The sequence below is a fragment of the Hakea prostrata genome, chromosome 4 (genome assembly GCF_041222555.1).
Source record: "Hakea prostrata isolate BN-2017 chromosome 4, UWA_Hpros_2, whole genome shotgun sequence".
In the NCBI taxonomy this organism is placed as follows: Eukaryota; Viridiplantae; Streptophyta; class Magnoliopsida; order Proteales; family Proteaceae; genus Hakea; species Hakea prostrata.
This window is the reverse complement of record NC_142603.1, coordinates 1,860,531-1,870,923: the sequence shown is the minus strand read 5'-3', so window position 1 is coordinate 1,870,923 and position 10,393 is coordinate 1,860,531. Positions and strand designations below refer to the sequence as shown.

The following is a 10,393-nucleotide window of genomic DNA, read 5'->3' as shown; positions in this document are numbered from 1 at the left end:
GCTTGAAGGCCAACGGGGGTGTGCTTCTTTTGTTTGCTCCGTGCCCCTCCTTTCGTTTTTTTTTTTCCCCCCGGGGGTGGGTTCGACGTGGGGCCTGTCCTGTGAGCAACAACACAAACACTGCTTGTCTACTGTCTGTCTACCAAGCAACAACCTCCCTCCCCCCACAAAGCTTGTATTGGCTTCATTACTGAACTCTTCTGAAAAGTCAATTGTTGGCTTTGTTCATAAATAAGCTAGCTTAACCAATGGGGGTGATTTATCTTTTACTAACACAGGTATTTTGAAAGGCAGCATTCTCTCTTCCCCAGAAAACCTGCCTTGGACATGTATACAACAGATCTAAGTCAAACCCGGCTGCTTCCACGACGACCATGGTTGGATAGTCTCCGAAGTCTGCTCTGCTGCTGCAATTTCATAGTCAAAGTAATTGGTTATTAGCATAGGGCATAGAACTTTCTACAATGAGAAGAATGCAATATATGTGTTAAACATGCAAGAGTATGCTTCATCAGCCTTACAGACTCCTGAGGTTTCAGTGTTGTTCTTTTTCTCATGAAGATCTTCTGCCCCTGTTTCTTCTTCTCCTCTGCTTTCAACTTGGAGAGGCTGGGTCTGTAAAGAATAACAGTCCTACCAATCTGCCCCACAGTCACCGACCCAGTTGCTTCCTCTAATTGCTTCACCACATCAGCAAGCTCCCCTGGACAGTTACTATGCACTTTAAGCTGTTCATGCAATTACAAGATTGTATCAGCTCAGTGTGATGATGTGCATGATGAGCTTTCACAGACTTCTGATGCAACAAGAGTACAGGGTATCAGGTGCAGAGCATGAACAGAAAATCTAAGTAGATAGTGGTGCAAGTTGAAACATAGTGTCATCCATGAATAACCAGAATGTGACAGTTTCATGAGACACCCTCGTACTTGATGCACATGTATTATACGGCCAAACATGCATTTGGAGTGATGGTAAAGCTTGATCCACCAAAACAAAATGAATAAGTTCACCAACTCACCAAGATCTTGGTCCAAAACTGCTTTTCGGACTACCAAGTTGACCTCCAAAACCATGGTTCGATCCTAATCCTGACACCAGCCCAAAGGAGAGGGAACCACTGGTAGTGGCTTTTGTGAAGGTTACTACTTTTCTGGTCTCATCAAGCATGCTGGGTCAATGAAATTTAAGGCCTAGAGCATGCAGTTGCATTATGTAGCGTGTTAATAACTTAATAGAAGACACAAGTATGCTGGGTAAAATAAATTTAAGGTCTGTGATGCAGTTGCACTATTTAACCTGTTAATCATAGAAGATACAGTAAGACTATAGGAAGTGCTAATATGCATGAAGAATCATCCAAGCTGGATCCAGTCATGAATGCATTCCAACTCTTTACAGAGTGGTCATACAGTGCAGCTTTCACTGTGCAGTGTAAACCCCATGCAACTGATATTAGCAGTTTTGTCCCTTTAAACAATGTTTAACTTAGAGAAACATGTCAAAACAAATGCTAGAAAATGGAACCAGCTCTATGGTGTCTTCATGCCAAATCAAAGCAACTGAACCTGTAAAGCATGTCAAAAATAGGTTAAAACTAACAGTCCGCTTCCACAATAATTTTCCACTCCAAACATCAAAACAGATCAAAATAAAAATAATGCTGCTACAGAAACTAATCCTACTGAATCCTAATAGGCCCATTCACTGAACAAATCATTACTGAATAAGTAATAAACAAGCTACTGATAAGAAATATTACATATGTCGTATTTACAGATATAGACGTCTCTCAAAGACTCATTTGTGTAGTAACATGAATGCCTCCTATATCACGGTCAAACCTGAGGAAGTGACGACAGCACTTGCTAAAGTTCTTACTGAATCACTTTCCTTGGAGTATTTGTATTTTGACAATCAAGGTGCATACATCTAATCTTAAAACTTTGGCCCTTGTTCACTGGAGAGAACTCCACACTTTTTTGTGAGGGGTTCTACTTGCTTCTACACTAAAGTTCAGGCCTTACTAGAAGGACTTTCCATCGTTACCAAGTGTTCACGAGTTTAAGTTTGGAAACAGCCTCTTTGGTTAGTAGGGATACGGCTAAACAATTATGAACCTCAACAGGCCTCGCAGTGGTGGGAGCCGTATCCACTATGTATGGCTTTTTTTCCATTCTGCTAGCTCCTCAGTTGTGAGCTAAACCAGAGAGAAGGGATGAGACCCATGAGGGTCAAGAGACGTCATTTATACTTGGGGCCTTATTATATAGAATAGCCTTGTTGAAGGTGTCATGCCTTCACCACTTATTCTTTTGTTTTACTTTATCTTTGTAACATGCATTATTGTGTTCCTCATAGGAGAATAAAGTTTCTTGGTGATCTGTTATGAAAATTCAACTATTCGAGGAATATGCATCACGTCTTGTGGCAATACCAGCATAAGTTTCAAAGCAACAACCAGAAATCACATTTATTTGTCCCCCACCTCCACCCAAAAATAAATAAAAACATCTAGATCCCCCATCAGTTTTCATATCAAGAGTAAAATTAGTATGCCTTAACTCCTATAACCCCATTATCAAGATTAGAACTGTAGCAAACAAAGATAAGTCTAATAGCCTCTCTTATATATTGTCCTGAGTTTTACATTAATCTCAAGAATTTTGTGGGTTGGTATTGAGATTAGATGGCCAAACCTTCACAAAAGGAATTAGTGAACAGTGGGCTACACAACCCCACTCACTGCGAGGCAACGAGTCCCTTAAAGTAAAGCCCCCAAACATCCACAAGGCAGGATAGTTAACCTCAATGTTTGAAGTAACAAAACCTTTTTTCATTCACCTTTTTCCTGATTCTCATTATGATTTCCTTCCGTGAAAATCACTGATCTCTCAATCTATCAGAATAAATGCTATGGAAAAGAGGAATCAAAACGCATGATTTGACCAACAATTCCCACCAGAAAAATCATTGGACAACGGTAATACAATGGAATAACATGATTGAAGTTACCACAGACAGGAGAAATTCCTAGTGCCAGTGTATTACTGGGCAGCAATGTCAAAAAAAACAACGAACAATTGAAAACCTTGAAATTTAGGTGTACAGGGGGAAACGTGAATTTTTTTGGGTGAAAATTGAGAAATGAGGAAGTGGTGGTAATAGAATACCTTGAGGAGCTCATTGGCCTCGAGGGTTTCAAGAAATGAAGCGGCAAGGGAAGAAGTGACGCCGGACTTGCCAATTTGTTGGGATTTGAGCTTCTTTCCGAGGCTATGAGCGTAAGATGCAAGCTCTTTCTTTTCCTTGATAGTCAGGATTGGTGGTTTTCCAGCATTAGCAAGAAGTATGATCCTTTCGGTTTGGCTAACAGAAGCCGCCTCTTCCGCCTCAGCAGGTACACCTTTTGGGTCATCTCCAGGTTGCATTTCAGAAGAAGAAGGGGAAATTTTCGAAGACTCCTCATCGGGAACGAAATTAGAAGAAGGGTTTCCAACTCCACGGTAAGCTACAGCAGCAGAGGACGAAGAGCAGCTGCAGAATAAACGATGACGTGGAAGGGAAACAGGAGGAAGAGAGGTGACGAAGCTCTGGACTGTGATGGATTTGTGGAGACGAAAAGAAGCAACGGCAGCGACACAAAAGGGTTTAACCATTAACAGAGAAAAGGAAGGTTGCAGGAGGAGGTGAAGCGGTTGTAGAGAAGACACAAACATCTCTAAGGATTGCAAGATTGCCAGCAATGATCTGTTTCGGTCATGAATGTTTATAAACGTATCGGGTCTGTACGGAATTGTCTCTTTCGAACCGTTCCTAACTGGCCACCGAAAAACAAAACATTCAAAACACTGCACCAGCCGGGAATCGAACCCGGGTCTGTACCGTGGCAGGGTACTATTCTACCACTAGACCACTGGTGCTTGATGAAACTAAGCGTGCGCCAAAATTTTAAAGATCTAAATAAACCTGCCAGATTTTTTTTTCAAGAAACTTATAGCTTTGTATTAATTGGTGAGAAGTGAAGACTACTACATATGCCCGAGGAAGCATCGAATCCATGACTTCTTCATTAAGATGTACCAATTATTACCTATTGAGCAAATACCCTACTTTATCGTTGTTTTTTCAAAAGTTTAGTTCTTCCACTAGATTTACGAAATTGAGCTTACATAACCAAGTACACTTTCCTCCGCCGCATATGAGATGTGACCACATTTAATGGTTCCTTTGATTACATATATATTATATATCACTAATAGAAAAACCATTTTGAACCAAACACTGAAAAACCAACTCTAATAAGGCATACAAGAGCTGCATTACTTACAAGTTAAATGAATTATTATAACACAATTTACAAGTATGTCCCCATGGGATGATTATGCGATGGTTTGTAACTTCTATTCAAGTCAATCAGAGTCATTAGGACATTTGTTGGGTACCCTTCATTGCAAGTAGAGCAGCTCCATATGCAGCCTCTGTTTGAATGGCCTTGCTTACTGGCAAACCAAGCACCCTCTCCCTTATCTTCGTCCATTTCTCATTTCTTGAACCCCCTCCAGCAGTGAAAACCTCCTTCACTTGATTTGCACCTAGGTCCTTCAGTAATCCATAGGCCTGTGCCTGTATCACATGTAAATTGGGGGTTCCATTTATCATGAGGCACACCTTACAATTTTGTATGTTTTAATTTCCATATTGAATTCGTATTTGCATAGTAATCATAACAGATAAATGGAGTCACCATACCTCGATTCGTGCAATGGATTCTAGAATTCCATGCAAGTACTCCAAGTCACTTTCTGGACGTGGATCTAACCTGAAAAAACGATTGGCAAAGCATCAATCAACTTCTGTTTAAATACAAACGTCAGTGCCTTTACCCGAACTGTGAACAGTGTTTTATGCCATAAACTCCTAACTTGCCAAAAGAAGTATTGTGCCAGTGGATCAAAAACAATCATAGAAGATCCAATGCTTTACCTTCCTAAGCCTGTCATCAACAGAGAGGAAATTATATTTTTGTTTTGGTTTTTCCTTGGGTTCTAGTACAGAGACCGCATCAAGGAAAAGAGATTGAAATATATTCATTGCTTCATAAAATCCATACTCAACAGCATCACACCCACCAGTCAGACAACACTACCAGGTATACACTTGAGGACAACATCAAGGGGGGGTGACCTATATTATTTTAACCTACTTGTATTCAACCCAAATAAAGCAGCATGGAAACATTCCTCAAAATCCAGCTGATGCATGGCCCATCCTCTGGTGTTGGCAACAGAAAAGGAATACTTCCTAACAGCATTATCTTCGCCACCGGAAAGCGTCTTGTGTAAACAAAGCATGAAAGCACCCTAATTTCTATGACTAAGTCCATTTGCAATGTTCCAAGTGTATGTTATTCTATGAGGAAACCCCAGTGTATTCTTCAGCCTAGACATCACTTTTGTTGTGAGCTTTAGTTGCTTTTGCCATAGTTGTAATGCATCATTCATCTCCACAAACCAGAGGTTGCAGGTTATTGGTCATCTTCCAAAACTCAAAGAATAGGAGAGCATGATGCTTCTAAAAGAGTTTCACAGTATATTGTCATAACACACTTCATAACTTGATTCACATACTCTTTGAGGAAATGTTTCAGCATGTTGACAAGATGTTCCATGACAAAGCTAGATAAGATTAAAATATATCTGGGGTCTTTCAGCTTTCAAAATTTGCAAATTTGATATACCTTGGTACCATTATTGGGTCTGCTACAGGGAACCTTTCACCAACACCTGGCAGCGGGTAGTAATCCAGTGGAGAGGGTTCTGAGGGATCAATTTGTTTACTTAATTCGTCCAGCTGCTCGTCTGAGAAAATCTGCTTAAGAACAGCTCCTCCAGTGTTGGAGGCACCACCAACAAGCCACTTATCATCAAGGCGATGACTATATACCCCAAACCGAGCATCCTCAATCCGACTGCTGCTGAGAAGCTTTATAGCAAGTGTTGAACCCAAAGATGTGACCTAATCACAACCACTATAAAACCAATTAAAGAAAGTAAGGGGGTGGTAATAAGCTCAACTACATTGCACAAAAAGGAATCTAAAACACAAAACGGTAATGAAAATGCATCCATCCCAGGGAGGATAAGATACATTTGACAAATGGGGCTCCATCCAGCATCTCCCAAGCCAAAGCTGGTTGAATACCAAATCATGTAATATTCTATAGCTGCCACTTCCCTTGTTCCCTTTTTAAGATAACAAAAAATTAGATGGTTAGTGGAATCCATCCAAGTGAATGGGATCCTCCATCGCTGAATAGAAGCCCCCTTTGGATGCATGTATGCACGTGTATATCTATCCAATTTAACAGTCCTTTCCGTACTTTTCTATGGTAGATATGAAAAGATAAAAAAAGAAGACAAAACTCAGCAGATACTCACAGCTTGCCCTGGTTGTCCAGCATTAGCTGCAAGAAAAGCAGCTATACTATCAGTCGTTCCTGTGCAGATGGCACAATATTTTGGTAATCCTGCGAAAATTGTGAATTTTGGATTTCAGTAAAGTAAAAAAGAATGGATGAAAATATCATCAATTTCAATATTCAGATCTTTGGATCATTAACTCTATTAATACTCAAGACTCCTCAAATGATACAATTTTTGTCCCCCCACCCCCCATAAAAACAATTTTAGGTTTAAAGATAGTATGAGTAACTCAGTTTGTTCCTTGTTGCCAGTATAAAGTTAATATATTAAGCAGTCTTGGAGCCACATCAATCATATTCATAAAATGAACCATCTTTATACAACAAGAAATATGTGCACCCTTCACATTTGCAGAAATAAGAGAGAACCCATCATTAAATGTTTTTTCTTCTCAAACTATCCATGACAACTTTCAACTAGAAGATGATCCACAGTGACAGAAAAAATTTCACATCAATAACCTTTTTGTCACAGGATCCATCACATTCCAATATTGTATTACTAGTCAATGCTAGTTATTCTTGATACTTCCCAGAGAAAAACCTTTAGACAATTAAATTAAAGGACCTCATGTGGTGGAAATTTGCATTTCCCAGTAATAAATTACAACAACACGATTGAACTGATAATTTAGATATCTTAGGAAATATGCTAATAGTAGTAGATATGATATTCTTGTACAATCTAAATGCTTTCTTATTCGGTTTTTGAATGAAAATCTGACATACCAAATTTTTCTCTAACATCTTGTTTTACATAACCAATTAAAGTCCCTGGCCCCTGGACAGCAGGAAGAACTTGTGAATATGGCTGAGAAAGCAGCCATGATGGATAGGACTCAAGCTCTGGATCATATCCAACCTGCGATAAGTTCAGAAAATTTAGCAGCCCTCCCACGTACAGAGACTCAAAAGTGCAAAGTGGATTGTGAGAATCAGCACAAAGCAATAATACCTTTAGAGCATTGTTGTAATCAGTCACACCAAGTTTTCCATGGAGATGCCACAGCAGCCAATCCGCTTGATGCAACAACAGTGCAGATTTTTTATTTAAATTATAAGAATTCCACCATGAAACAAGCTTGCAGAGGGTTGAGGAACCAGAACAAACTGTATGGTTTGCAGGGGCAACAGACTTGACTACTGGTAAAGCATCAGGACAGGCCTCATTATAGAGAAAGGGTCTGCATAAGGGCTCTCCTGTGGTACTGCACTCATGAATTTGACAGCTTAAGTTCAGTAACTTTCAAACAAAGTGATCATGTTAAGGTGGAACAGAAAGGACAAGGACTCTGCAAAGGATCTACCTGTCGACAATGATGGTTGTCGCAGACGTTCCATCAAGAGAAATTGAAGCAATATACGGACGCAGGCTAGCAGGGACATCTCCAAGTAGCAAGAACAGTGTCATTTTCCAGGACCTAGCCCAATCTACTGTATTTCCACTCTGTCTAGACAAAAAAAAAATGAAATCGTAAGTTAGTTTAGCAATCATGGGATGAAAATAACATTATGGGGGCAACTTAAATTAGAAAATACATGCATTTTGATTATAAAATGTCAGTGCTTTCTTTTGCTAACCAAATTTTACATTAAATAATCGGATCAAGATGTATGACTGCCAATAGAGTACGTAGCATGCCACAGACTCAATATGAATGCAATGGCATTGAAAATCATGACTCAATATGAATGCAATGGCATTGAAAGGAACCTGTTGATTTCTCAACCTATTTGTAACTTTGTTGTATTTTGTTTGTTAAATTAAGAGTGTTCAGTTTCAAAACACTTTCCCTTCTTTTTTTGTTATTTGCAATTGAGAGTGTAAGCTGAAGCAACAAGAACGTTTAATTTTTGGAAGTAAAGTAGCTGAATCAATTCAGTTCAGTAACTTCGGTTCAGGTTGGTCTGGGTTGGGTTTAAAATACTATTCTTTGGTGATTAGCTTCAAAAGACACATCCATATGCAAAGGTGTATGTTCGTGTCACTTATATTGAAATCTCTCAATCTATATTGTTTGGAATCAAAAGATACCTACACCATGGGGTTCACGTACTCTACAATCCTGCAATTCCCTACAATTAGTCATTAGGATTGTAACACGTGGCAATAAATTATCCAACGATAACAATTAAAACTCATATTAGGGAAAAACTGATCTTCTCCTACAATTCCTCATCCATCCAAATAAATGGGCATACCCGTTGAATTGGGTGCCTTGAATGGATGCTGGGAAGTTGAAACCCTTTGGATCTAACAAAATCTAAAATCAGTTTGAAATTTCTTGGACTCAAAACTAAACAAAAATTTATTTGGATTGGCAGCCATTTACCAGATGCTAATGATGATGGTTAGCACTCGCAGAGTTTCCTATTGACAAAGAAAAGCAGAGGAAACTCAAAATGGCCATGTTTTATGTAAGAAATCCGACAAACATCTCAAAGAGACGGGGTTGGAGAGAAGAATATGGAACGTTACCAGATACTGTGGATATTCCCTTTTGCCTTGGGCATGGATCGTGCCTAGGTCGTCAATTAAGGCAAATCTAGCTCCAGACGTGCCGAAATCAATACCAAGGTAGAGGTGTGGACTACTTTCAACTGGACGGCGAACGTCTGCATCTTCTTTAATGCTGTTCAGGACCACCATTCTTCTGATCCTCGTGTTTAGAAGGTTACAATTCTCTGCTCTTAGAAATATTCTTCCGAGACAAAGGCGCCCTGGTTAGTACCAAATCAAATATGTTAAAAAAATAACTTGTAAATCAAATCAACTGAGCTGGTGGAAGATAGAAAGAAAATAAGAAAAGAGTGATTACCTTGTATCTGAACCGACTGCCGGGAAGAGACAAAGGGAGAAGATGGAGGAGAGTATGAAACTAAGGTAAGCATCTCACTAAGCTCAGCTGTGCTTCGGCGACCAGTGGCTGAGTGAACGTAACGTAATACGAGAACTCGGAAGACAAATACAGATACCAGTGGATGACGGAATTCTATCCTGTCCTCTAGTTTCAACCACACGATCCGCAGCCGTTACACTCGTGGATCTATTTTAAGTTTTTAACGGTCAAATATGAGACATCAACAATTTTATTTCCTCGAGACTGGTGCCTTAATCTACAATCTTATTTCCCATGCATGGTGGTCCATATAGAGTTTGTATCTTCCACTGGCATGAAAAGGAAAAATTATAAACCACATGGTTAGATGCTTGAAATATTTTCGATTCATACATGAAATATATATATATATATATCCAAATATTCTCTCTTATTTTTGTTGTTAAAAAGAAAAAATTGTATTTGAATCAAATAAATGTCAAGAATCTAACTGTGTGAATTTTATTTGTTCTTTCTTCTTCCCTTACCCTACCCCACCTTATGGACAAGTGTGTTGATTATGTATGGAAACCGTTTAACTGTGACGAACCATGCAGTCTAAAACATTCAAAATTCAGTACGATACGAAACTTTATCGAATTGATATCGTATCAAATTAGAAAATATAAATGTAATATTACAATTAAAAAACTTTACTTTTACCCTATCCTTAATTATCTATTTCAGTTTTTCATTTCATCTTTCACTCATCCTTTTAGATTGAATTGCTTTGTCTTTGTTAATATTAAATTCTATCGATTTTTATCGCAATTTATTAAGATCGTAATGAACTAATAATAAAAGTGGCATGGATTTGTTTCTATTAAAATTGTATCATACTTAGATATCGTATTTAAACCGTTTTTTCGCATCAATTTAATACATAAAATGAACCGATTTGCTTTTGCAAATAACGAAATGGTATTGTACGTGTAAGTATGTACAGTACAATTATGATTTTCGATATTCAAAATTTGTACCATACCAAAACTGTATCAAACTACCGAAATCGTACCGATTATACCCTTAC

General features: G+C 38.7%; 2 protein-coding genes and 1 non-coding gene across 4 annotated transcripts; all 3 read right to left on the bottom strand.

The window, feature by feature from the left end:
* Positions 1 to 116: 116 nt before the first annotated feature.
* LOC149016991 (RNA-binding CRS1 / YhbY (CRM) domain protein) lies at positions 117 to 3,733 on the bottom strand. The gene is made up of 3 exons (XM_089151293.1): positions 3,174 to 3,733; positions 522 to 728; positions 117 to 407 (listed from the first exon to the last, which is right to left on the bottom strand). The coding sequence occupies exons 1-3, from the start codon at positions 3,717 to 3,719 to the stop codon at positions 348 to 350; spliced, it is 813 nt and encodes a 270-aa protein (XP_089007419.1). The 5' UTR covers positions 3,720 to 3,733; the 3' UTR covers positions 117 to 347.
* Positions 3,734 to 3,852: 119 nt separating this feature from the next.
* TRNAG-GCC (transfer RNA glycine (anticodon GCC)) lies at positions 3,853 to 3,923 on the bottom strand. The gene has a single exon. It is a non-coding gene; the product is annotated as a tRNA-Gly (tRNA).
* Positions 3,924 to 4,322: 399 nt separating this feature from the next.
* XK-1 (xylulose kinase-1) lies at positions 4,323 to 9,478 on the bottom strand. 2 transcript variants are annotated; one of them, XM_089151291.1, is made up of 9 exons: positions 9,304 to 9,478; positions 8,964 to 9,205; positions 7,792 to 7,931; positions 7,440 to 7,692; positions 7,214 to 7,346; positions 6,441 to 6,529; positions 5,741 to 6,018; positions 4,753 to 4,822; positions 4,323 to 4,626 (listed from the first exon to the last, which is right to left on the bottom strand). In XM_089151291.1, exons 1-9 carry the CDS (start codon positions 9,374 to 9,376, stop codon positions 4,426 to 4,428), a joined length of 1,479 nt encoding a protein of 492 aa, XP_089007417.1. In that variant the 5' UTR covers positions 9,377 to 9,478; the 3' UTR covers positions 4,323 to 4,425. The 2 variants fall into 2 exon arrangements, with proteins under 2 accessions (XP_089007417.1, XP_089007418.1); XM_089151292.1 differs by having other exon boundaries at positions 8,964 to 9,186; positions 9,304 to 9,393.
* Positions 9,479 to 10,393: the final 915 nt, after the last annotated feature.

Bases quoted from the DNA above. Each gene is read 5' to 3' on its own strand.
- LOC149016991 (XM_089151293.1), bottom strand. From the start codon at position 3,719: ATGTTTGTGTCTTCTCTACAACCGCTTCACCTCCTCCTGCAACCTTCC. The intron at 729-3,173 runs GTATTCTATTAC...TTGCATGAACAG, and splicing joins AGGCCAATGAGCTCCTCAAG to CTTAAAGTGCATAGTAACTG. The intron at 408-521 runs GTAAGGCTGATG...ATGAAATTGCAG, and splicing joins CACTGAAACCTCAGGAGTCT to CAGCAGAGCAGACTTCGGAG.
- XK-1 (XM_089151291.1), bottom strand. From the start codon at position 9,376: ATGCTTACCTTAGTTTCATACTCTCCTCCATCTTCTCCCTTTGTCTCT. The intron at 6,019-6,440 runs GTGAGTATCTGC...GGTTGTGATTAG, and splicing joins CTGGACAACCAGGGCAAGCT to GTCACATCTTTGGGTTCAAC. The intron at 4,627-4,752 runs GTATGGTGACTC...CATGTGATACAG, and splicing joins AATCCATTGCACGAATCGAG to GCACAGGCCTATGGATTACT.